General features: G+C 31.3%; 2 protein-coding genes across 2 annotated transcripts; one reads left to right on the forward strand and one right to left on the reverse strand.

Moving 5' to 3' along the window:
* Positions 1–3,809: 3,809 nt before the first annotated feature.
* On the reverse strand, positions 3,810–9,652 carry LOC114416085 (probable protein S-acyltransferase 5). Its single transcript, XM_028380964.1, has 5 exons — positions 9,447–9,652; positions 8,908–9,090; positions 6,043–6,339; positions 5,134–5,367; positions 3,810–4,736 (listed from the first exon to the last, which is right to left on the reverse strand). The coding sequence occupies exons 1-5, from the start codon at positions 9,543–9,545 to the stop codon at positions 4,290–4,292; spliced, it is 1,260 nt and encodes a 419-aa protein (XP_028236765.1). The 5' UTR covers positions 9,546–9,652; the 3' UTR covers positions 3,810–4,289.
* A 15,745-nt stretch (positions 9,653–25,397) lies between these two features.
* Positions 25,398–27,640, forward strand: LOC114416089 (bidirectional sugar transporter SWEET12-like). The gene is made up of 6 exons (XM_028380967.1): positions 25,398–25,589; positions 25,727–25,763; positions 25,854–26,064; positions 26,193–26,357; positions 26,655–26,774; positions 26,901–27,640. Exons 1-6 carry the CDS (start codon positions 25,550–25,552, stop codon positions 27,255–27,257), a joined length of 930 nt encoding a protein of 309 aa, XP_028236768.1. The 5' UTR covers positions 25,398–25,549; the 3' UTR covers positions 27,258–27,640.
* Positions 27,641–27,671: the final 31 nt, after the last annotated feature.

The following is a 27,671-nucleotide window of genomic DNA, read 5'->3' on the forward strand; positions in this document are numbered from 1 at the left end:
TCTACAATAATCCAGCAACTAAACACTTTCTCTTCCTACCTCGTAGTGCGCAAAACTTTACATACTAATCGTAATGCTTGAATGGCAATTTTGTTCCCTGGTTATTAACACTTTGCTTATGAATCTTGACATAATTTGGTTCTACTTCCATGTACTAAGATTGATAACATGCACTGCCGAGTACAATGTCTCACCCCAAAAGTGCTTGGATAACTTTGCTTTAGAGAGCATACATCTCACTCTCAATCAAAGTCTTGTTCATCCTCTCCACCAAACCATTCAGTTGAGGAGTTTTAGGAGTTTTCTCATGAGTAATATCATGCTGCTTGCAATAGACATCAAATGGACCACAATAGTCACCACCATTGTCAGTATGAATGCGTTTCAGCTTCTTGCTTGATTGCCTCTCAACTAAGATATGAAACTCCTTAAACTTCTCAAGAATTTGGTCTTTTGTCTTCAAAGCTAGACCCAAAGTTTCTTGTAATAGTCATCAATGAAGGTAACAAAATAGAGTGCACCACTAAAAGATTTCACTTTGAAAGGGTAACAAATATTTGAATGCATCAATTCAAGCAACTCAGATTTTTTGGAGGGAGGATGTTTCTTGCCAACCATGCAATGAGAACATTTCTCTAAATCTGCATTTTTCGGTGCCACAAAGATGCCTCCATATCCATAGCATTTACACGGTCTCTAGCAATCAAAGCTTTCGTTCAATACAACTTTGAAATTTTCTCCCCTTTGGCCACAACCAAGTTACCCTTGGTGAGTTTCCACTTTCCAGAACCAAAGTGGTTATCATAACTAACATCATCAAGTACTTGCACAGAGATCAGATTAAAGCGGACATCTGGAGCATGTTTCACTCCTCTAAGTAGCAATTGCATTCCCATGTTGGTTTGCAAACAAACATCACCAACACCAATCATCTTGGACACGCCATCACTACCCATCTTCAAGACTCCAAAATCACCTGAAGTGTAAGATGTGAAGAACTCTTTCCTAGCTATAACATGCAGTGTAACACCATTATCAATTATCCACATGCTCTCATCAGATACAAGATTAAGCGAATCAGGGTCATGGAGAATAACAAGATCATCACTAGTAGCAATAGTCGCACGGTCATCATCATGATTCTTCTCTTTTTGCTTACCCTTCTTGTCTTTATTCTCCTTCTTCCATAGAAAACAATTCCTCTGGACATGCTCTGTTCTGTGACAATAATGACACTCAACATTCTTGTACCGAGACCTAAACTTGCTCCTGCTCTCGTCTTTATCACCCTTCATCATCTTCTTCTAGTTTTTCTCCCTGTTTTCAACAACAAGCACCTCTAATTGAAAAGAAGTACCTTGCGCCTTCCTTCTCATCTCTTCATTAAGAGCACTAGTCTTTGCCATTTGCAAAGGAACAATACCATTGGGGGTAGCACTAATCATGGAAACCTGGAATGTCTCCCACGAATCAGGTAGAGTTATTAATAGGAACAATCCCATTAAAAGAAGTACCTTGCACCTTCCTTCTTATATCTTCATTAAGAGCACTAGTCTTTGCCATTTGCAAAGGAACAATACCATTGGGGGTAGCACTAATCATGGAAACTCGGAATGACTCCCACGAATCAGGTAGAGTTATTAATAGGAACAATCCCAACACATTATCATCAAAGTTGATACATGTGACTAACAACTGATCACAACGTCCTTGAAATTCACTCAAGTGCTTAGTAAATGGAGTTTCATCCTTGTACTTCAATTCAACAAAGTTCTTCAACAAATACAATTTGTTGCTTCCTGATTTAGAAGCATACAAGGACTCAAGAGTTTGCCATATAGTTCCCACATGTGTCTCATGAGAAATAAGATTATAAATGGGTTCGTCTACAAAGTGTTTAATAAAACCACATACATGTTCATGTTCAAAACTCCACTTTTCATCAGACATAGAATCTGGCTTTTGTGTGCCAAAGATCAAAAGATGCATATTCTTCATAAATAACAAGTCATTCATCTTGTCCTTCCAAAAGTGATAGTTTACTCCACTCAAGGATACCATCTTCATATGTGCCTCCATCGTTCAAGCAAGTAGAAAAACAACCCTTTAACCAAAGAGCTCTGATACCACTCTAATGGGGGAAATATGCCAACACAATAATAAACTCTACAACAGAGTAATGTCTGATGAGGGAAATAAGTCAACACAATAACAAACTCAATAACAAAGTAATAGGTAACAAAAATAAATTTTCCCAAACTTGCAAGAACCTGTGAGGAACACCTCTAAAATATAGAGCGTAAAATAGAAATTAAAAAAAATCAGAGACACAATTTGTTTAACGTGGAAAACTCCTCAATGCAAGGGTAAAAATCACAGGTCGTCCAGACCAAAGAAATAACTCCACTATAATTAATAAAGATACAAGAGAGTTTCAAACAAGTGTACTAAAACGTGTTACAAACAACCAAATCAAAGTAGGCCCTCAATTGGTACAATAGAGACAAGAAGATGAAATCCCAAAATATAGAGTAGAGAATGCGAAACACTTATTTCTCTCTCCAGATATCTTTTTGACGATCCAACCGAACAATTTGAAGTATCACGTGTGTAGAACTTGATGTCCAAAAATTAACCCGATCCAACGATGAACGAATCCGCAATTGCAATCTGAAAAATGCTCTTTGGTGGGTATGCAAAAATCACAATGATTTGTAACTGTTTTTCTCTCTCAAACGAGTCTCTCTATGTCTAATATGATCCCTCTCCACTTAAATAAGTGAGACAAAATAAACCTTCTCATTTGGGCTTTTACTCCACATAGGAATGGAGCCCAAAAAACCCAACGCATCGCTGCACAGCTCCACCGCCTGTGGAGGAGAGGTGCAAGGACAAGAAGTTTGGAAGAAGGATTGCATGAATTCCACCATCCATTTCCAGCATTTGGATAATGGCATTTTCTTTATGTGTTTGTCAATTGGAGGATTCTGTGCTGGAAGAAAAAACTTGGACCTGAATCTAGATATTATTGAAACGGAGGGTTCTGTCTTTCAATTTTAGTGTTTTTTATATAACCATTTGAGCTAAGTGCGATGTTGAGGTCAAACGTTTGGTAGGGAGACTAATACAGCATACCTTTCATAATTTGTAGCATGAACATGACCCAAAATGTTATTATAATTTATAGATAATTACTCAAAATCATTAGATGAAGATTCATATTTTATCTCGGTCAATCAACTTAAAATACATTTAAAATTTTGGTCGTTCGATCTTTATTCAGCAATTATAAATAAGTTGGGGAGGTTTGACTACACTGAATCCATTTTCATGTTGGTGATAATCTCTATAGACAAACTTTCTTAATTTTGTAAGTAAAAAATTATTAATGTTTTTCCTAAATTAAAAAATAAGTTATTTGTCGAGATTGATTGAGATCATGACTATGTGCTGGTCTCAAACCATACATATTTTATTTGATCATTTTTATAAGATTCAATTAACTAATTAATTAAGATTACAAATTAATTAATATAGTTAGTAGTATTAAGGTCTAGGTGTTTTTGAAATTTGATCACCTATTGCTTCCTTCATGATTCTACCCATTCAAATAATAAAAATATTTTATTTCTTTCCCATTTTTTCCTTTATTATTATCCTTCTTAATTCATTGTATCCAAACAAAAAGTTATGAAGTAAGATTTATCGTGTTGCTTTTGTAATTGAACATATAAAATAAAGTACACCAAACTAACAAACACACTGATATCAAGTCATGCTATCAATGAATAAAAATTAAATGCACATGGTGGAACTTGGAAGGATCACTTCCACAACTTCTATTGTTCTTCAATTGTACACAACTTCCACTTTCAAAAGAACTATATTATATCACCACATTAACTCCAAAGAATCCAATATCCAACAATCAATCAACGTAGAAAGCTCCAATTACATCTCGGAATTTTTTTTTTAAGGGATTACATCTCAGATTTAACCAAAACACATGCATTACCTCGCATTTTCCCACCCAAAATTCTTGTAGTTTTAATGAGATGTGACATAAAAGTATACAACCATTCATACATTTTTTTTTATTTATCTTTTTTCCATCACATCATTTATTACATCTCAAATTTCTCTTTCTCTCTTTTAGTTGTAAAAAAAACATTTCTCTTTTAATTTACATTTTGAATTTTTCTGACATCAATATTATGGAGCCTCTTCTGGTGAGTTGCCACTAGGCTCATTACTACTATCACTGGTGATCCCGTCTTAAACATCATAACTTATGTCCCATTTTCTTTGCTGCTTCTTTCCCACAGCGAGTGCCTTAGAAGTGAAGCAACTTCTCTCTGCCCCCCTTCTGTGTGAAGCATCCTGGTCAAATCCACAGACATATCATCACCTATTCCACTAACCTTTCCATGTTCCTCATCATTGGTAAACTCATCTGCATAATCACTTTCCTCCTCCTCTTCCTCAAATTCATTGTACCCTGGGGTGGTTCCTAGTTCAAGGTCTCCTGCTGTTTTTCTCATCATAGGGCTCAGGGATTCAACAGTTCTTCTTCTAGATGATTCTGATGGTTCCTTTGGAATCAGAATCTTAGACCTGAAGTTGTTCTTGGATGGAGGAATGCTGGAGCAAAATATTTCTCTGAAGTTCGCAGCTACTCCTTTGTCATAAGGGTTGGCTTGTTGGTCATAACGGTATCTAAAATTTTCATATGTTGACTGCACATAAATCAAAATATGGTCGTTAACATGTGTAAGAAAACCATACTAGAAATGCACATTACTCTTTCATAGATAAAGTATGTAAGCATTCTTTGTTATTAGCTGAAATTTATTGGACATTACGAAACTTTGTTATTGGTTGAAATTTATTGGAAATCATAAAATTTTGTGAGTCTCACATCTTATTTAATGAATTTCACTTATGATTTTATAGTTTTCAATAAATTTTAATCAACAATAAAGATTGTGTTAGAAGAAGTGTGATCAAGTGTTACTAGCACTCCTCATTATATTAAGGTTTCCAAATATGGAATGGAGAGGGTGATCAGAATTCAGAAACTCCCAGATAGCCACATTTAAGTTCAGGGGCTTGTGAGTTAAATGGTGTTCAAACCTGGTTTTTGCTGATTAGATATGTGTGGAAAACAGTGAGGCCACCAACAAACCAGACAGAAATGAAGGAGTATATTATTAGTGCAATGGAAGCAGGAGTTTTGATCATTGCTTTCCAAATTGATATCTCCTCTGAGTCCATGATCCTCTTAATGTAGACCCAGCAAAAGCCATGAACATATAAACAAAGAAGGGTTGCAGAGAAAACAAACATGTAGTAGAACCTGTAATTTCGCTGCCGCCATACATAAAAAGCAAAGAAGCAAAAAATAATTCTGAATTAGCTACTTCATGATCATATCTACTACAAATATAATTGTGTATTATTATTAACTATATGTATCAAATCAGACAATAACATACCAGCTTTTGCTAATTTTTTATAACCTAGAAGAAAAATGTATTCAAGAATATGATACAAACCTATTAGCTTATTAAGAATTTGAATAGAAACACAAAACTTATGGGGAGTTCAAGCGATGATGATTCTACAATCTTTGAGCTGTTCCTTTACCTAGTTCTATAGCAATTTCTGTGGTTTGTAAATCACACGTGTTATTTTAAGAACTACTCAATGCTTTCCATCAATTCACTGCTATATTCTAGGCTTTCTGCCTCCAAGTACCAAAGATATCTACAAGTAGTATATTCAATTGATTGCATACCCCTTTTCAACAGTAATTTGAATCTATTCATATCTATTTTTATGCAATAGTCGCAATGAAAAACAAAACACAAACCAAAAAATGAACATTATAGATAAAATTGAACATTAAAAGAAAAACACAACAATTGTTCTTCTAGGACTAGATCATAATATAATGATAGGAAAAGACTTTGAGATGGTGACTTTTGAATACCATCACATCACTATGAAATTGGGATATATATGTAAACATTAGTCCCTTACCAATCCAATGCACTGACCAACCCAAGGGCAGTGATGATCAAATCGCTCCACGCAATTATCGCATACTGAACAATGAGAACAACGAGGAGGTCTATAGAGCATGCAGGTATCACAATATTTTATCTTCACAGATACTCCATTGACTATTATTTCCTTTGCTCGTGGCAAATGTGGCTGTGGGGTTTGTTCATTGTTGATATTGGCATTCCCTTCATATTCAACCAGAATTGGAGGATTAGAATTACGGGGCACTATGCCAGGGTCTCTTCCTGAGGTCAGTACAAGGGTGATCAGAACCTGGGAATACGTTGTAAGACTTTAGGAGTAGAGGGGTGAATGAGAAGCATTAGAATAATTGTATTGAAAATGTAATCTACATCAAAATCAGAACCATTGTACAAGATTAGAATAATTTGTGAAACCATTAAGAGTTGCAGACAAGGAACTATATTGGTGCTACTGCTTAATCAATTTTTTTTCCTCTAAAAGCCAATTCCATAAAATTCACTAAATAGACCCCACAAACTATCTCTTATTACCTACAACTATTGAGACTAGTGACAACAACTTCTATTTCTTAACCAAATGATTTAGGATTTAAATTCTGAATTATGTTAGAAAAAAATATCTACTTGTATACGCTCATGGTCTCCAATAAAGATTGATCATTATTTTAACTACTTCGTACCAATATTATAATGAGTAAGGAAAAAAACTCTTATTTGTAATTCTCTCTTTTTATTTTATTTTATTTTAGTTTTGATCCATAAGTCCTTCATAATATATGCCAAACTACATAAAAAAATAATATTTTCACTATTCATACTAATAAATAAATCAAAACCGGATTACATTACATGTTTTAATAAAAGCAGATCGAAATGCAAAAAGCATGAATGTGGACTTTGTTTTTCGAAAAAAGAAAAAGGAACGTTAATATTTACGTAACGATGGAACTTCTGCAAGTCTCATTAGAGTAGTTCCACAATCTTGTTCCGAAGAGTAATGACTTTACAATTTTGGGCCATCTTTTATGACATGCAACGATTTCTTATACAAGTTACAAGCTATTATTGCTTAATTGAAATGCCAGGTCGACCACGTATTAAATGGTTGCCTAGCTGAAAAAATAAGCTATACAATCCCTTTGTTAAGATTTCCCACATTAGTTAAAAATATGGTCAAAATACTTCTCTAAAGACTTGGACTTTTCTTCTTCCTTGAACTAGTTTTTAAGAATAAGTTAGACCAATCTTTCAATTAATTGACCAATCCAAATTATATATATATATATATATATAAAATTAATCTATTCATGAGAGGAGATAAAATCATATAAAAAATACAATCGATTCTTTCCTTTGTTGGCTATTCCTAGAAAGCACCCAATGTTCAATCTAGGACATAAGGGGATGTATAAAGATATCCTACCTTGGTTAGGATTACCAGTAATGCTCTTATAAGTTATAAGTCATAGGATTTAGGAAATCTTCTTATGTTGCACTTGATTGTCTTCTATTATCTTTTTTTTAGTGTGATTGGAAGGAATAAAATATTATGTTAAATATTATTAAGACTAATTTCTTTCAAAAAAATGTGAAGACACTTAAAAGGTGAACTACTCCATCCTAATAAAATTTTCTTCTTATTTAAAAGTCAAAATTCAAAATCCTAAATACTTATTTAAGGGATTTGAATAAAATATTATGTTACATATTATTTGAATCAACCGGAGTAAAATAATATGCTAAATATTATTGAGACTAATTTCTTTTAGAAGATGTAAAGACACTAAATTATAGATTATTCTCTCCCAATTAAGATTTAAACTCACCACTACTTGCTTAATTAAGGAACTCCAACCCATCACCACTTGGGTCCAGCCACTTGATTTTTCTACTACACTTTAAATTTGGTATAACTTTATTCAACTATGATTATATCAGAACCTAACACGTTTTGCTTCACTTCACCATATTGATACTCCCTTGCTCCCTCCTCTGGTCCTCCCATTCCCACCCTCCTTCCGTCTACCCCACAAATAAATACCAACTTCTGTCAACCATTGGTATTTGTGTGACAGGCCAGAAGTATAGTTTTTAACATAAGAAATTCACAAAGTTTATTAAAAACATTCAGGACTCTTAGCATCATCCAGATATAATGCCTATAAATGTTATTTTATATAGAGAGAATATGCAAGCTGTCAGTGTCAGAACTGTAAGTGACAACAATTCGAATATAAAATTAAACCATGATTAGTTAATAAGGCCTCTTCAGCCATTCACTTTTATAAAATATTTGAAATAGCTGTAAATGACAATGTCCCGTGAATATGATGAAAAGTAAGTCGACAAGGTTAGAGGGAAAATTCTCATGATGACAAGCACTACAATAACCCGAAGCAGGAATGTAAAATATACAGTGTGATAATAGTAATGTAAACATAGTACTAATGGATGAAGGTGGCAGAATGAGTCATTCTGAGTGGTTTCAAACCTATTTCTGAATGTCAAGTCATCCAAGATTCTTAGTAGGATTTTCAAGAGAGAAGCAAGTGAAAGTATTTTAAAGCTCTGCTTCTTGATTTTGTAGGTTAAAGTTTAGGCCTATGAGGTCTAAGTCTAACGAACAGTTACGAGAAATTGTGCAATTTTTTTCCCTTCAACAATTTGTATCTCGAAGCAAGATAAATATAGCAATAGCGCTTCACATGTAAAACCAGAAACATAGTGATTCTGCACAACTTAAAATGGAAAAGCTAGGCCATGGAACAACTCTACCTACTGCTATTAGGGAACAAGAACAATTACTGAGTGAGCATATATATTAAACAAATCACGGTTTCAGAATAGAAGGACTTACAAACACCGTGTGGAGAATAACTACGATCAATATTGAATATCCCCAGTGATGAGGAAAATCATCCAACAATTTCCTGGCCACAAAAACAGAGAAAACAGCAACAGGGGCAACAACAAGAAAGATAGTCAAAAGTATAGATTTCCCATCAGGTCCAAATATAAGCCTCCCCCAAAGACAAAATTCCTGAAAAAATACAACAGCCACAAATAATTCAGAACACAAATAATAATTAACTGCATTCAAACAGTACAAAAGCTTAATTTTATATATAATAGATAAGTAATTTTTAAGGTGTGGGTTTTCTAGTTATTGAGACCTGTCCAAATATCTAAATTATCAACACACCAAGGAAAACTGGACAATCAACAATACCCTTTACTTTACTTTATTACAAAAACATGGTCTAATACAATAAGACACAAGCACACACATAAATCAATTGAGAATTGAATTTGTACAAAGGTAGAAAAAACTTAAAAAGGGTAATTGAGCTTAAAACTGGTGGTGGAACACTGATAGATATTATTATGTTAACTTACGTTGTTGCCTTTCCAAGCACGGTAAGTTCTGACCAGAGGAGCATCTCCGGCAGCACCGCCTTCGGAGTTCGCCGGTGCCGGAGGCTGCACTGCAAACATTGGCTCTGAGATTTGCGTGTCAATGAATGAATAATCACAATTATTACTATGTTAATTCAAAGGAAAGGTCAAAGGCGGCTTTTTTTTGTGTGTCATCTTTATTTTATTTAATTTATGCGATTTATTGCAACTGCCAAAAGGAACAGTTGTGTTGTGTGTGTTAGTTTGGTTGGGTAGGTTAATTAATAGTTGACTTTTCTTGAAATAATGTGACTTACTTGTTAGATTGCGAACCCACCCACCAATAATTTGGCAGATCCACCGTCCTTGTTGAACCGCCGGTCAATTAATACTCCAAAACACAAAACTCTACTCATTTCAAAACAAATTAGCAAATGGTTAAGAATGGTTTAATCGTGGCTTAGTAAAACAATAGGAGTAATAATATAATAATATTAAAAAAATATAATATTTAGCAATTTTTTTTTACACATTTTTTAGTTTCTTCTGACAAAATTGAGTATGTACATTGACACACATTCTAATCTCAGGTTCCAATCGTCTTGGATTAGTCATTTCAAGAGAATCCAAGAACAACATGCATCCTGATCTTGTAGTTGATTCCAAGTTTTTTCACCAGAATCACACAGGATCAAAAGGCTTCGGTGACTCCCTTACCACATTGAGATTCAAAATGTGCATTCCATGGATTAATAGAAAATTTGGTGTTCTCCTAAGCTTTCAACATCCATATCCAATTCCCCTCGTACCTAAGTTTATTGCCCAACCATTACTTAAGGAACCATATGTAACCCGACTTAGTAGTGTAAGCTCCATTTGTGTTCTCAGTCCAAATAATCGTGTCAGGGACTTGTGGATTAATATTATGAGGTCGCAGATAGAGAATGTGTTCTTTCAGCTTTGAAGGAATTTGAGTTGGCAACTGTTGCAATTTGCAAATGCCACTCGCCATGTTGGAAAACATCATTTAATTTATCCTAAAACAACTGTCTTGGATATCAACATATATAAAAGACCTTTCTTTGTTCATAGAGGGCCTTCATTCAGCCACGCTTCATACCAAAAAGATGTTTCGCCTGATCCAATACGAAAAGTGAAACCAGCCTTAAGAAAGTTTTTGCCCTTTATGATAGTTGATACTTGATAGACCCCAAATAGGAGAGACTCTTGTGCCTTATCAATTTGCATAAAGGGAATTTGAGAGCAATACTTGTAAAAAATCTTCACCCAGAGCTTATCACGATTGTGAACCATGTCCTAAGTCTATTTTACTAGAAGAGAAATATTGGTGTCCCTAAGGCCCAACCCACTCAACATTTTAGGCCTAGTGATTTTAATCCATTGACCGCTTCCTAATTAAATCTTCTGAGGTTCCAAATTAAAAACCTTTTTAAACGGCATAGTGTGCTATAGATATAAATAACTTTGTCTCTTATCATGATTCGATCCGTGACTTATACACATCGAAAAACATATGTTGAAAGAGATGAATTCTTTAAAATGAATATCAATTGTTTGAGAAATTAATCATTAACTACTGAGTACCTTGATTATAATTTTTTTATTATATTATATTATTACTATTATAGCACGTGAGTTACATATTTAGAATAAATATTTATTGTATATAAATAAATTTATAATAAAAACATCATTTCAATATAAAATTTATAGTATAATTAAAAAGCAACTAGAAATTTGTAGGAAAGCTAACTTTATGTTATCAACTAAATAAATTAAAATTTATGCTATACTTTAACTTATTTTAAAATTTCAATTCATCTCCTAAATTTATGTTATCAACTAAATAATTTAAATTTATTTTAAACTTTAATTAATTTTTCTCATAATTGAATAGAGAAGGAATTGCGAAGAAAAATATTCCCTCGTCAAATTACGATTTTCAGATTCTTTATGAGACAAATTTTCCTTTACAAACGTGTCAAATTTGTGAGGAAAATGTTATCCCTAAACTTAATTCTAATTTGATGATCTATTTTTTAAGGTTTTATGAGGGATATTTCCTTCCCAAAGTAGCAGGAAATCAAGAGGGAAATACGTCCTCACTAACTTTATATATATATATATATTTTATTTTCAATTATTATATTTCCGTTAGCAAATGATTTGCAAGGCAAAGAGTCCCTCACTAAATAATTTGTTGTGCTTGTGAAGGAATAGCAAGAAAAAAATGTTTCCTAGCTAATCCTTCACCAATTTACAAGGGATTAGCGGCAAATTTTTTCTTCACGAATGCTTTCCTAATTGGTGTGAAATTAACAATGGAAACTTTTCCTCACTAGAAATTGTTTCCTTTTAAATCTATGACCACATAGTTTTTAATTTCTATAAGTTATTTTGTTCAAGTCACAGTATTTATAGTACGATAAGGTAGTTCTTTCGTTGACGGTTAACTTTTTCTACCCATAAAATTTGAATGATGGAAGATAATCAATTATGTACTAAAACTAACAACTTAGTATAAATTTATTTAATTTATTTCATTTTTTTTTAAAAAAATGGACCGACAGAGATTTCCTTTCACTTTAAACTGCAATTATTAATTCAAAGGATATTGATGCAACTATAATTTATTTTTTCAAATTGTCAAGTTGATTATATTTTTTTATTATTTTCTGCTCCAGATTTTTTTTTCATTATTTATGTTCCTGTTTTTGTTGTTTGGGCCAACAGATATGGATACAACGAGATCGGCCTAAGAAGTGAAGACAAAATTCCAGGGAGTTGCTAGGTGCACTCACCCAACAATTATGTGAATGAGTAAAATTATATTTATTTAAAAATTCTAAAAATAAATGCGAGTATCTTCATACGGAAGAACCTTCTTCCGTATGAACTTACGAAAGAAGGTTCTTCCGTAGGTTCATACGTAACAACTTCTTCTGTATAAAGAAACTTCTTCTTATGGAAGAAGGTTCTTCCGTAAGTTTATACGGAAGAAGGTTCTTCCGTAAGAATTTCTTTCATAAGTTCTTATGGAAGAACCTTCTTCCATATGAACTTACGGAATAACTTCTTCCATAGGTTCTTTCTTCCGTAAGGTTTATTTTTAAATTATTTGTGACAAATTAATTTAATGCATTAAATATTTTTTACTTCGGGTTATTATTACAAAATTTAATGCATTAAATATTTTTGTAATAGTAACTTGAATTAATGCTTTAAATATTTTTGTAATAGTAATTCGAATTAAATATGCATTAAATATTTTTTATTTAATTCGAGTTACTATTAAAAAATTTAATGCATATTTAATTCGGGTTACTATTACAAAAATATTTAATGCATTAAATTTTGTAATAGTAAAAATATTTTGTGATAGTAAATATTTTTTATTTTTAAAAAAATATACGGATTAAATAATTCGTATGATTTATATCAAAATTAATTGTTACAAAATTTATTATTTAAATTTACATGCGCATTAAACATGCACATTAAACATGCATTAGAAATTTTAGTGTTATGTATAGTAACATTATTTATTTTATAACGTAATTAACTCATTATCTTAGTTGATTAGAGCGTTGTGCTAATAACACAAAAGTCAAAAGTCATAGGTTTGAGTCTTGCTTGGGCCATTATTTAATCCGTATATTTTTTTTAAAAATAAAAAACGTTTACTATCACAATTTTTTTTTACTATTACAAAATTTAATATATATTAAATAAATATTTTTTATTTTGTAATGGTTACTATTACAAAAATATTTAATGCATTAAATTTTGTAATAATAACCCAAATTGAATATGCATTAAATTTTGTAATTGTAAGCCGAATTAAATAAAAAATATTTAATGCATTAAATTAATTTGTCACAAATAATTTTAAAAAAAAAACCTTACGTAAGAACTTACGAAAAAAGTTCTTCTGGAAAAAGTTCTTCCGTAAGTTCATACGGAAGAAAGTTCTTCCGTATTAAGGTATTCGCGTTTATTTTTAAAACTTTTAAACAAGGACAATTTTACTCATTCTCATAATTGTTGGCTACACCAGCAATGTTGTTAGATGCACCCAGCAACTCCCAAAATCCAATGAGTGAGAAAAAAGATTTGGCCCACTACAATAAACGTACTACGAAATGATCCAATTTGAATACGCCCAACCACACACCAAGAAAAAAAGAAGTAGCGGAATGAGAATGATTTCATGATCCAAGCAATTTTTTTTGGAATCATAACCTTAACCTATATATGCCATGCAGATTTTTTTTTTCTTGTTTATGCAATGATCTAATATACTACTATATACGAAAAGTAGGAAAATGAAATGGAAGTATATATTGATGTATATAATCATGGTCGTTACCTAATTCCAATTGAAGAAAATAACAATTCAGAAAGAAATTCTGGAATTGTCTAGATTCATAGTTTATTTGCCATTATTATGCCGGAACTCTACAGTCACGTGGAATTTTCTTCTGAAATTTGAAGGCTGACCTGGCCATGAATACCATGAGACATGAATCTATGTGGTGTGGACTTCATTGTACTACTATTACATTTTATTTTCGATAGGTCTTAATTTGTTGCTACCGTAGCCTCGTCAGGTACATGCAAGATAATTAGATAAGATCTATTAATATTTCATCATATAGTTTATCTTTGTGCACATGGCATGACAGGTTCATGGGACCTTTTCATTAATTAATTCCCTCTGAATGAGACTCTTGTATAAACTTTCATTAAGCAGAGGCTATCTGCAAGGGAATAGAGTCCACAATAGCTGCTGGAGATCTTGTTATGTCGTGGCTAAGATCCAAAAAAAATATGTGTCACATTGCATTGCCTAATTAAATGAATTGGTTTCAAGTGGATGAATTGGAGGTGATAGTAAATTGCCTTAACCCTCCGCCAAAGTAATCTATTTCATAGCCTCACATTTAGGGCATTGATGCTTACCAACACTCTCTATCTCTCCAACAACACCCACATTAACTCACTCATAAAGGCACCTAGCTAACCCCTATAAACTCTACTATAATATAGGACTTTGCAAAACCCTCGTTATTCTTCCTACGTTAAGCAATCAACGTCTTCGAAATTTTTTAGTGATAATGGATACTACCTACTGTAGTAGTGTCTAAATTGGTCTGTTGCATACTCCTTAATTAGCAGTGAGGTTTTGGTTAATGCAACAAGTTATAGTACTTTGGGTTAGCTAGCAGACATCCTATTGGTTATTTGATTCTATATACGAGAACGAAAATGGACACGAGTTCAAGTTGTTCATGATCGCAGGAATTGCGAAGCGGCAACTTGTGAATGGTCCTGGTGGCTTCCAATTATTTCATGACATTGAAGTGTTACCAAGAATTATGTAATTAGGAGTAATTATACTTAAAGTCAAGTTAACTAGTACCTTAGATGCATGTAAAGTTAAGAGATTAATAAATAAAATGCTATAAAACTTAAACTAGTAATTAATTAGAAAGAGTTAATATTAGCTCAATGGATCACTGAACAAATATAATGATATGATTGACAGATATTTTTGTCTCTTAAATAAGTAATTAAGGGTTCAACATTAGTTTTATATACTAAACAGTGGTCCGGATCTTAGTGGTGAAAGTGAAACTCGTTTGTACATTGTGATAATACTGGGTTTGAAAAGAGACTGAGAAAATGTGAGATAGACTGCAGCGGGTAACAGACCTTCGACTGTTATGAAACGATTCTTCTTTGGGCTCTGCTGGAAGGTAATTAAATCACATTAACTCAATCTAGTTTATGGCTAGTTTGATCGCATCAATATTAAATTATAAACACATCTGATCCAACAGTTAAACTGGATAAATTAAATTATGAGACTAGTTTTGGGTCAAATTAATTGCTCCAGCCGTTAGGTTTGAGTCAAGTTTAAAATTCTGGAATTAGCAGTTCACAATTTTTTTAGTGTAATGTGTCAAAGGGTACTTATCAGTAGTCTGTTTATATTTTGATACTTCAGTTTTAAATATTGATGTAATTCATCACTCGTATATTTATTATCTGTCATTTTAAGAAAATAAAAAATTCATATATAAGCGATGAATTCTATTTTTTAATTTAAGATGAATATGTCAAAATAAGATTAAATCGAGCTCAGTCCTACGTGTACGTGACAATAATGTGACCAGGGTATTAGTTAATAGTTACTGTACACAGTTTTGAACACACGCTTGATGAACGAACGAACGAGGAGGGAGCAGCCAAAAACGATGCAATTAATCAATTAATTAATTGTATAAAAAGAATTTGCATGGTTGACATTAAGATGAGGTTCATGTCAATAAGCACAGCTGTGGGGCCCCCTCCTATCATTGTGGAAACAGATATAGATTCGGAGTCATGAGATGATATCTAATGTTGGTCACAAATGCCAACCCAATAATTATAACAGTAAGTACCTAAATTTATCACCAGCTGATTAAAACACCATACTCTACTCTGTTTCTTGGTAGTGAAAGAAAGGAAGACCTATGAGATCTTTGACACAAACACCAATCAACGCAAGTTTCAATGTGAGTTAAAAGACAGCAATGGACAGCCAACGCTATCTCTAGAAATTTCCAAGAATTATTTGGAAGATAAATGTAACTTCACCATACATCAATTCATTATTATTATTATTATTTTGATTTTTTCTACCCACAATTTTTTATTAAATTTTTATAATTAAAATTCTAATATCAGTACTTTTAATAGAATATGAGAAATTTAAACTGATCAAATTATTTACCGATCAATGTTACGTAATTCACTTTTATATTTTTGCATAAATAATAGTTTGATATTGAGAATTCACTTCAAAAGGGTACGATGATAAACAAGAATAAAAAAATACATAATTTTGAAAATTGAACAACCTTATTTTCTTTGGAAAAAATCTGTTGAGTAAAATGCAAACGATATTAGATGATAATTATGAGAAAAATAGCTTATAATTCGTAGCTTGAAATGACAATAAATATAGTTATTAAAAGTAAAGTTATTTAAGAAAATTATAACAAATAATTTGGAAAATAAAATTGCCAATTGATAATAATTATTATGTTGATAGAGACATAATTTTGAAATATCTCAAGAACAGCCCCTTCTAAAAAAGATTAAAATAATATACAATAATAAAGCTTATGGCTACTGCAATTAATGGCCTACCCATCTAACAATTGGTTGGATTATCGTATTAGCGATAACATTATTTAATTATGAAGGTGAAATGAGTAAATTCAAGAAATGTATCTCCTCAATTTATAAAAAAATATAAAATCTCAATTTAAATAAATAATAATCGTTGGATTAAAATTAATGATTAAGATGAATTTTAACAAAACTTATCATTTTACTTTTATATTTTTACTTCATATTTTTATAATTAAGGAGACCCGCTCCCATCATAATACATAGACAGAGGACGATAAATCGGTTAAATGAAACATCAATGTGGTTCAACGGCGAGTTACTCCCCAAATCCCTCGGCAACGTTCCAATAAGTTTGTTACTGAACAATTTAAGCTCATAGAGGTTGGGAGAATGCACAAGAATCGGTGGTAAGACCCCTTCGAGCTTGTTCTCGTATAAATTCAACGACCTGAGTGACAATTTGCATAACTCGGTCGAAATCATCCCAGTTAACTCGCATAACAGGAGGTTGCAGCCAGTGAGGATCAACGTTTTGAGGTTCCTGAGGTTACGGAGTTGACTCAGTATGTGACTCGACGAGAACGAGTTGTAAGCGAGTTGAAGGTGTTTTAATGAAGTGAGGTTGCTGAAGGAAGATGGTATTGTTCCGGTGAGGAGGTTAAGCATTTTGAGGCGAGTGAGGGCGGGAGACTTTGTTGATGGATTGGCAAGTACACCAATTCATCCCAAGTAATAAAGTTAAAACGGAAGTCCGAATATCGTATGCACACGAACTTTGTTTGTACTTATGTAGATGAATATTTGATTAAGAAAAAGATTTGGAAATATTGTAGAAAGCAGTAAATTAAATTGCTGAAAATTAAATCAAACAAGAAAAAAATTAAACATGAATTTAAATTAATTAATTAAAGACAGAAAAGATGAGAAAATCCAATAATATTGTAGAAGGAAATTCAGAAGATGAGAATGTTGAAAATTTAGCCTATCAGAACTACTCTTTGATGTAATGTTAATGATTTTTTTTCTATTTATAATTATTCTAATTTATACTTACATTTACTAGTATACTTTAACTTTGGTCCCCCGCACGAAAGAACCTAATTTATCTATTTTCTCTCCCAAATCCCTTTGCATAGCTAAAATAGTAAATTACATCAAGAATAAAGATATATAACAGGCTAAACAAATATCAACTTATCCCTAATGATGACTTGATTTAGATACTATTTTTCAGTTCTATTAGAAAATAACGTTTCCCAACGCTACCCCTAAAACTTACCATGCAAATGGATGATCAAACCACAAGCAGTAATATTAAACACATGAAAAGATAATGCAAATGTAATATTCATAAATAGATAGGAAGAAAAATTACATCAAGAGTAGTTGGTTGTCATGTTCCCAAGAAAGGGAATTTAGTCTCTCATTGTCATGGAAGCTTTACAATTACAAGAGGGAAATATTTAGTAAAGGGAGAAAATATAAGAAAGGGAATGAAAAGAAGAAATGACTCTTATTGCTTGCTTCTCCTTCTTGTAGTCTTTACCTTCTATAAGGAATTGTGTTATGTTGGAATTTTTGTGTGTCTTTTTCTTCTTCTCTCTTCTTCTTTTATAGGTGAAGATTAGTGGGCTTCTTGCACTAAGTCCGCCTTTACTTTCCTTAATTAGTCATGATTTCCTCAATTAGCTCTGCTTTCCTTAATTAGCTTGTTTTCATGAACTTTATTTTACTCACTAAGCATCATAAATTCATCACTTTTAATATTCTCTGCATGAAAACTTAAATAATGCTATTTAACAATTATTTTCTCAAAAAGGAAAAATTAGGAGAGAAAAATTATAAATTCTTATATAATTTTACCCCAAAATATACTCATAATTAACAGTTATCAGGCTCGTCAAAATATCGTCGGAGAGGTTGAGGTGTTAGAGCATGACGATTCCAACAAAGGAGTCTAGAATGGGGCCTACTAGGTTGTTCTGAGAGAGGGTGGAGTTGATGAGGTTGGTGGTTAGGTTAAGGGTGGTTAGGGAGACGATGCGGTAGAGGATGACGAGAAAGGGGTCGGAGAAGGAGGCAAATGGGAGGCTCCCGACGGTAATCGTGACGGTGAAAGGGTCACAAGTGATGCCGTGCCACCGACATGGGTTGGTGGCAGAGGAGTCCCAGTTGGAGAATGCATTTTTCGGGTTGAAAAACTACCGTTTTGCTTCGAGGAGGAAGAGAGTGTCTTGGGTTAGAGAGAAAGTGTGTGTGGGAGAGGAGAGAGAAAACAGGTATCCTCAATTTATAAAAATACGTGAAGTAAAATTGTAAAAGTAAAATAGTAAGTTTTGTTAAAATTCATCCTAACCATTAATTTTAATTCAATGGTTATTATTTATTTAAATTGAGATCCTACAATTTTTTATAAATTAAGGAGATCCATTCCTGTAAATTGAGGTTGTCTTTAACTAATATTAAAACCATTTTTTTTAAATGATTGTATAATTTATAAGTATTTCTTTTTTTTTAAGTAGTTCCTCATTTTCAATTACTTGCATAAATGACATGTAGTAAATCCAGACTTATTTTTCCTATCATGTATTAGTATTTAATTATTAATTTTTATATCATGTATCCCCTCGCCCTATAATTGTTTTTTTTGTAACATTCAAATATTACAAAAAGGTTATGATCCGTAATGTTAAATTAGGGTTGGTAGTTGGGGAGGAAATGGTAATTGAAAAATGTTTTATGGACAACCATTATTCTATATGACATTTAGAGAGAGGGGAAAAAGAAATAAAATATAAATATTATAAAATTTATAATGTGATAAAATAAAAGATAGAAAAAAAATGAAAACCATGGTTGAAGTGTTTAAAATATGTGGGTATTGTGTATCATTGTAATTTTAAATAAAATTTATTTATAGCATATTATTAGGTGTATAATTTTGGTGTCATCATTTAAAAAAGAGTTTCACCTGATGAAGATCGAATGATTAATAGTACACAGAAAGCCATGTTACGAAATGTTGACAAATGTGAGTTTTTGATTGAGTAAACTGAATGCAAACAAATTCAAGCAACATAATAATTCGTACTGAATAGCTTGAATGCCCACCTAATTATATATCACCACTCTAGCTAGATACATATAATTAAAGAAAACGTGACAAAAGAAGATAGAAAGAAAAAATGCAGACAAGAAAAAATATATAGAGCAATATAGTTTCTTATTTTATTATTTGAAAAGGAGTTAAAAAATGGATGAACATTAATTTTTAATTTGGTTAAAAAATGAGAAAAAATGTTCACATTAAAGAATTTCTATATTGATCTTTTTAATACAATGGTAAATAAATAGACAAATTTATTGTTTTAAATTAAATTTTCTCTCGTTTTCATTTTCTTTTCACGGAAAGATAAAAACAATAACAATTACGTGGTTTTTCTTTCAATGTTTTGAATTGGACAATAAAAAATGATAACCTATTTCTCTTTTATTTCCTCCCAATTCAATCAACGCGCAAACCTCTAATCTATGAACGTGCATGAACTAACACCCGATCGAGAAAGAAAAAATCTCACCATATATGGTACCCATTGCTATAAGACCCTCTGTCTCCAAACGTGGACAAGAATCCAAAAAATAATTTAGCCAATTTTTCCATTCATTCGTATTCAGAAAAGTGTCGCATTCTTTGCAATTCCAAAACATGGTGCATGTTGGAGAGATGACGAGAGTTCGAGTATTAGCTAGCACAACGGCATTGGTCAATGTTCAATTCAATCAAGTCATCGAATTCTGACCCTATTTCAGCAATTTCCAGCTTGTTCCAGGTGTCCCTCCACGTACACACTCCTAGCTACGAACTACGATCAGCCACACAAAAAGAAACCATGCAAGACAACGTTCTCAGACTTATTATCCACACAAATAGAAAAGCCAAAATCATTCACAACAATTATTATATATTCAGTTGTGTAAACATAAAAAAAATCATTCAATCATATATGGCGAGTGATGGAACCACCTTAGCGGTTCCAGCCACATGAGTATGTACACGTATGAATTTTAATTATAAATAATCTGGTCAGATACTGTACCACTCAGAAAAATAAGGATCCTACGATACGAAACTCGTTTTCTTTAGCTGTTTTTTCTTCTTCAAATCATCCGTAGTGCATGATTTGGTTGGTAGACGCACATTTTAGTGCATGTTTGAATATCTAATTCTGTCAAAGGATGAAAGTTATTATTATTGTTTCTATTTTATTTTCATGTATTGAATCTGCATTGGAATGTATGTCATCATGAATTTCAATTTACTTATCATAAATCAATTCTACATTTTTTATTGTTTTTATTGATATAATTTGAATGAGTAAAACAGTAATTTAATTTGAGAAAATCTGGAAAATAGTTTAATTTCCTTTCTGTCTGTGTATAATGTATCGGATCAATGAGAATTAATAAAAAAATATTAATTTAAATGACTTTTTAGATATAATTTTTTTTACTTTAATTCATTTTTAATTAAAACCTTCTTATTTTACTATACTATTTAAAATTAAGTTTTGTAAATTCTCGTTTGAAAGAACACGTACGTAGGTAGTTGGCGTCAAGAAATCACAATTTGCGTACGAATTAGAGAACACATGCATGAGCATGACGATGAAACAATCACGCAAATGTCCATAAGAAACCAAAAATATATTTTTACGTCTAATATTTGTTCTTTAAAACAAGTCCCATGGAACACATTAAACATAAGTACGCACACCATTGATCATTATTAGACGGAGACTTCCTTGTTTGTGGCTGTTAACATCATTTTAAACGCTCTTTCTGTACAAAAAAGTGTAGGTAAAAATCCTTTGAACTTTGACAACTTTCTAAAGTGGAGTTAGATCAGGACGCTGTTGAATCCAGCTGACCCATATAGAGACTGTTAATCAATAATTGTTTCGAGTCTCTGAGGTCTGAACGCGACACTAAAACACATATATTAGTATTACCGATACCACGCATGAAAAATATGTCATTATTTTAATGAAAATATTGTATTTTAAAATGGTAATATTGATAATTTATTTTTATATAAATGTACTAAGAGTTAATACAAATAGCAATATATACCAACCAAGTCTTTTTCTCAATATATGAGTAAGATCAGTTACATGAATTAAAGAATGATATATGTTTTATCGTAAATTATGGCAAAAGACAACATATTAACCTTCTAAATCATTATTAAAAATATTGCTTCCTTTGTTTCTAGAGTTGGGCTCTATTCCATTAACCTACTTTTCTTATCAGTACAAGTTTTGTTCAAACATTCTAAAATCACTACCAAAAAGGAAATTTCTTTAGAATATCTTTATTTTTGGTGCAAGTTCTTTAGCATATATTTTATCATGGATGTTAATGTTACCGACTTTAATTTTCTCAGAGTTAATGTTTATTAATTTTTTAAATATTAACCTCTCATTAGTTTTTTAAATATTTTCTTTATGAAATTCATTATTTAAAAATATAAGACATTTGTTAATGTTTTATCAGTATTTTATTTTCTAATTTTTAATAAAAAAAGTGATGATGATTAAGATTTTTGAACAGAATTTAGACATTCTAAAATAATAATAATAACCCATACGTTTATCTGAAAAAAAAGAAGCAATAATAACCCGTAAGTGCACGAAAACAAGCAGTATAGTCACCTAGGGTTGGCCTCTTAGCCCAAAATATCTCTGTCCTATAATTTTAAACTGAATAAATTATTGAAATCTACGGTGAAACGCAATTAATGCTAATCTTGGGGATACGCTAATTCAGTATATACGAAGTACTAGTAATTGACTAATTATATAGTGGTATTTATTTTTTTTAGAAGAATTAAATAATTGGAGTTTTATAAATATTTATTAAAAGATACACTAACTAATTTTTTTCAGAGTAAATTATTTTAACTTCTTTTCTATTTAAAAAAGGCTAAACAAAATCTTCCTTATTTTACGAAAATGCTACTCTTAAATTTAAAACCTTTATTTTTACGTGAATTTAAAAAAAATATCCTTATTATAAAAACCATTTCTATTTTTTAAACATTAAGAAATTACCCTTTGTTTTATAAATGCATTACAATTAATTTTTATACCATAGTAAATTTAAAATTATTAATTATTTAAATAAGAAAAATTAAAATATAGTTGAAATAACATTCAAAAATAAATAATAACTTTGTATCTTCTAAACATATAATTATGATTATTTTTTAATGTTTGAATACAAATCTAAATAAATCTTGATCACAATAATTTTGAAATTATTAAATCTTACACTAACAATTTCAAAGTTTTACTATCATACAGAGATTAATCGTAATATATTTATAAAATTGAAAGAGTTTTGTGTAATGAATCAAAATCTATAGTAAAAATATTTTTGTTAAAATTTATGTAAAAATAAAGGCTTCAGTAGTACATTACAAAAATAATAAAAATTTATATGGGTTTTAAAAATAAAATAGCTATTACATAAGAAGTATAAAATGAAAAGTATGTTAGATCGAGCATTATTTTGCTCATTGTTTTAGAATAAAATCATGTGAAATTTAACATTTAAAAAAAATTCCCCTTAACAACACGGATAGAAAATCTTAAAACGTTATCCTTGTTATGCCTCATATTTTAAGACTTGTTTTTGTACCCACCACTTTGGAGTCCAATTATTACTATACCTATTATTACCTACTAAAGTTAGCCATCACCAAGTGCAATTTATAAATCGGATTTTCAGGGGGTTCTTCTGTTATCGTGTATCATGAGGTACATGCTGCAACATAAAAATAATGTTTACCATTTCTATATCATCATAACTATTTAGACAGATGTTATACAAATATGTCAAACAAATAATTATTTTTTTTATTTCTTAGAATAAATAATCAATATTTTTTATGACAAATATTAATTATTAATTTTAATTTTATTAGCCAAAGAAATTTGAATTTACAATCTTTCTTTTTTTCTTTTTGTTTAACTATCAAATCAATCTTATAACTCTAAATAATATATAATGTTTTACATTAACATTTAATTACATATAATATTTTTTTAAAATTTTTATTTAATTACAAATATCGTGTATAATATTTTTTTAAAATTTTTATACTATTACCTTAAAAATCATATTATCATAATAATTTCCGATTAGTTGTTACGGTACATTAATTCTTAAACTAACAATACTAACAAAAAATAAACTCAATTTTTTAACAGGTAACTAACAGCATGCACTATCATACCTTTTAAATATCTTACTATTTCGTTCCTTTAAAAAAATCTCACTTTTTTCTTCTTTGAAATTTTTTATTCATCCGGACATAATCCTTTATGTACTGTCGAGCAAACCAGCTTCAAAGCAAGTGAGTTTCCTCTGTAATATTATCAAACTAGCAGATACACATAACTATCATCGGATGACAGGGTGCCACTTGGTTTAAACATCAGAAGCACTTTGAATTCCACTGTTCACGCGTGCACAGTCAAAAGCTATGAGATAGAGCGCAATAACAAAAACAGTTTCATCAAGATATGCATTATATATATATATGAATCATAAACCATTCGGAAAACAACATTTTAAAAAATGTATCACAAACACGTAAAGCAATAGTGAATGAATATAATCTCATTTTTTACACGTGTCCTGTTTTCACCTCTAAATCATGAATTTTTGTTTACCTAATGGGTCACCTTTTGATTAATAGTGTAGGTGATTCGGCTAGGGCAGTTTGGCGGCCTGGTCTACATCGAAGTACCACATAATATAAATTAAAAGGGAGATTATTGTTGATAAACAAAAATAGGATATATAATTATTTTTATTATATTATATTTTCATTTTTACCCCTTAAATTAAATATCATCAAATATTTTTTTTATCATCAATTAAGAGAAGCATATTCTCTGTTTATTAACATAATTTTAACAAGATCCAATGAAAATAAAATTTGGATTCTTTGAAAAAATGTCTAAAAAGAATGTTTTGAGTGATGAAGAATCCAAATAATGGTGATGTGTCTCGCCAGGAAGGGTGTTTAAGGCTGCGAAAAGAAAAAACTTCATAGAAGACATATTAGGTACGTAAGCGGTTTTGAGTAAAGGGGTTGGCCCAGGTATTAATTATAGAACGACACTGCACCAACACTTACAATAATAATATATTGAGTTGGCAATCATCGTATTGATCATTGTTATTTCTCATTTACTATTTTAGTTATATAGATTCATCATTATTATTTCTCGATTTAATAACGCTTTTAATGTCGCCCATGAAGTAATATATAACACTAAAGGTCTATTTTTCTATTTTTTTTAAAAAAAAATTTGTATCTTTTTTTTTAAAATTTATTTTAGGAAGTTATTAATTTTACTTCGGAAAAAGAATGTTAAATAATTTTTTTCTAAAAGTTTCCTAATTTTCAAAACCTACATAGTTATTATAAAATTTTTAAATAGATTTTATTTCAAATTTCAAAACATAATAAAATAACCTCAATAATATAATATAAGATACGTTTTTTTTTTCTTCACAAAAGCATCAAATTTCGTTTTGGCTTGAATTGTGTGGCTTTCATAGCGTATTGAAAAGCAATCATTCATAGTTTCATAATGTCCATGCAAACTTGTTACTTGTCCATCCCTACTTACTCATGCATGAGCGAGCCACATCCTTATATATAGGGGGGCACTATCATCTCTCTATACTCGTGGCAGTTGTGTGACACAGAAATTAAGCTAGAGCTTCATAGTTTCTTCTTCTTTTCTCACCTTCCTTCTCTCCCTTCAGACAAAGGGACAAAAAATCAGTGTGTGAGAGAGAGAGAGAGAAATTCCAAAACCATGTCCCACAGTCATCTAAGTTTCGCCTTTGGGATTCTAGGTATCTATCTGTACAGAAAGTTGATCATTTGCATTCTCTTCTTTTTCACTACATCATATATCATCCTCTATGAATTAATTAAGGTTACAGAAGATGTGACATTCTTTTCTTCCTTATTTTTATTATAAATGTTGCAGGTAACATTGCCTCCTTCGTGTGCTTTCTGGCACCACTGTAAGTCTAAATGTTCATTCAATCAACTAATTTTCGTTCATAAACTATACAATTAATCTTACTAATGAAAATCAAATACATATGTCCCAGACCAACATTTTATAGAGTTTGTAAGAAGAAATCAACCGAAGGGTTCCAATCAATTCCATATGTGGCTGCACTCTTCAGTGCAATGCTTTGGATCTTTTATGCCTATGTGAAGACCGGAGAAACGCTTCTTATCACCATCAATGCATTCGGTTGCGTGATTGAGACAATTTACCTTGCCGTATTTATCACTTACTGCCCGAAGAAAGCTAGGGTACATACATGATAATTAATACATCTTGGACTAGAATTATATTTCTTTCAAACTTTACTCACTTTGTGTCCCTCATTAGTTATGGAAGATTTGTAACATTAATTTGAAACTCTTTTTTCAACTTCCAGATGTCGACATTGAGGATGATTGTTTTGTTAAATTTTGGGGGATTTTGCACAATTGTCCTCTTAACCCACCTACTAGCAAAAGGAGAAGAAGCCCGTGTCAAGCTTCTAGGATGGATTTGCGTAGTCTTTGCCACTAGTGTTTTTGCAGCACCTTTAAGCATTATTGTGAGTATCTTACTTGATCACAACCTACAACTTTCTTACCTATTTTTAATTTCTCATGTCACGTGTTATTAAATTAAGAATAAATATATTAACACTCTAATAGACACATAAGTTTGTCAATTTATATAATAATTATTTTAAAAGTTATCCTAACAATATTTTTTAACTGATTAACAACATATATTGACACGGATACAAAATGAAACTCTTAAATTAATTAGTTTCATGATATATTTTAAAATATCTAGATTCTAGACTAATCTTGGGTGTATGGTTAATTCTGTCAAAAATTTTCAGAGGGTGGTAATTCGGACGAAAAGCGTAGAGTTCCTTCCTTTCCCTCTTTCACTTCTCCTTCTGATAAGCGCAATTATGTGGCTCTTATACGGTATTTCCCTGAAGGATATCTATGTTACAGTAAGTCTTCATGTTCATGCACGAACCATTGTGTTTCCGGTACCTACTATTTTGTCTTTATGGATAATGCAAACACATATATGACACTGTCTTCTTGTGTACTTTTTTTTTTTTTTCTCTGGACAGCTCCCGAACGTTGTGGGGTTAACATTTGGAGTCATTCAAATCGGTCTCTATGCAATGTACAGAAACAACAAACCCATAAAGGATCAGAAGCTACCAGAACACAAAGGGGATATTGTTGAGAGTGAAAACGTTATTGCTCCAACAGTGAATGGTGAAAAACAAGAACAAGAAGTAAAGCCTCAGGGTGGAGATATAGAGATTGGTGAGAAGAAGGAAGAGAATAATAAGCAAGATCAACAACAATCTGTGGAGAATAAGAAGCTTGACCAAGTTGCTCATGACCAAACGGAACTCAACAACAACAACATCAACAAAAACAACAACAAAACAGAGGAGAGGGTGAGTTGCGAAGTTTGATGGAATTGGAAGATCAGTGTTGTTGCCTCAATCTCTATCTCTCTATATTTTACGTGTAAAATTAGTAAAACGTGCGAAAAGAGGCAGAGACGGTGTAGATATCGTTGCCTATACTAGCTATTTCTATCTCTCTCTACAGTTATTTTAACTTATTTTGGTTCACTGTTTATGTAATTTCTGTTTTTTGTTTACCCACGCTAATTAATTGTGCCCCTAAATATAGGGAATTTCATAGAAAGAGAGTCCTATATGGTGATGTATTGTTATTATATGGACTATAGTTGTAAAAGCTTATTCCAAGCATGAAGCACCTTTCATACTCAGGCGCTGATCGAGTTTATTGCATGAAGACTGTGATTATATATGTATTTTCTTCCTTTTTATGAGTAATTATTTTTTGGTACACAAAATTTT

Source organism: Glycine soja, chromosome 6, assembly GCF_004193775.1.
Source record: "Glycine soja cultivar W05 chromosome 6, ASM419377v2, whole genome shotgun sequence".
NCBI lineage: Eukaryota > Viridiplantae > Streptophyta > Magnoliopsida > Fabales > Fabaceae > Glycine > Glycine soja.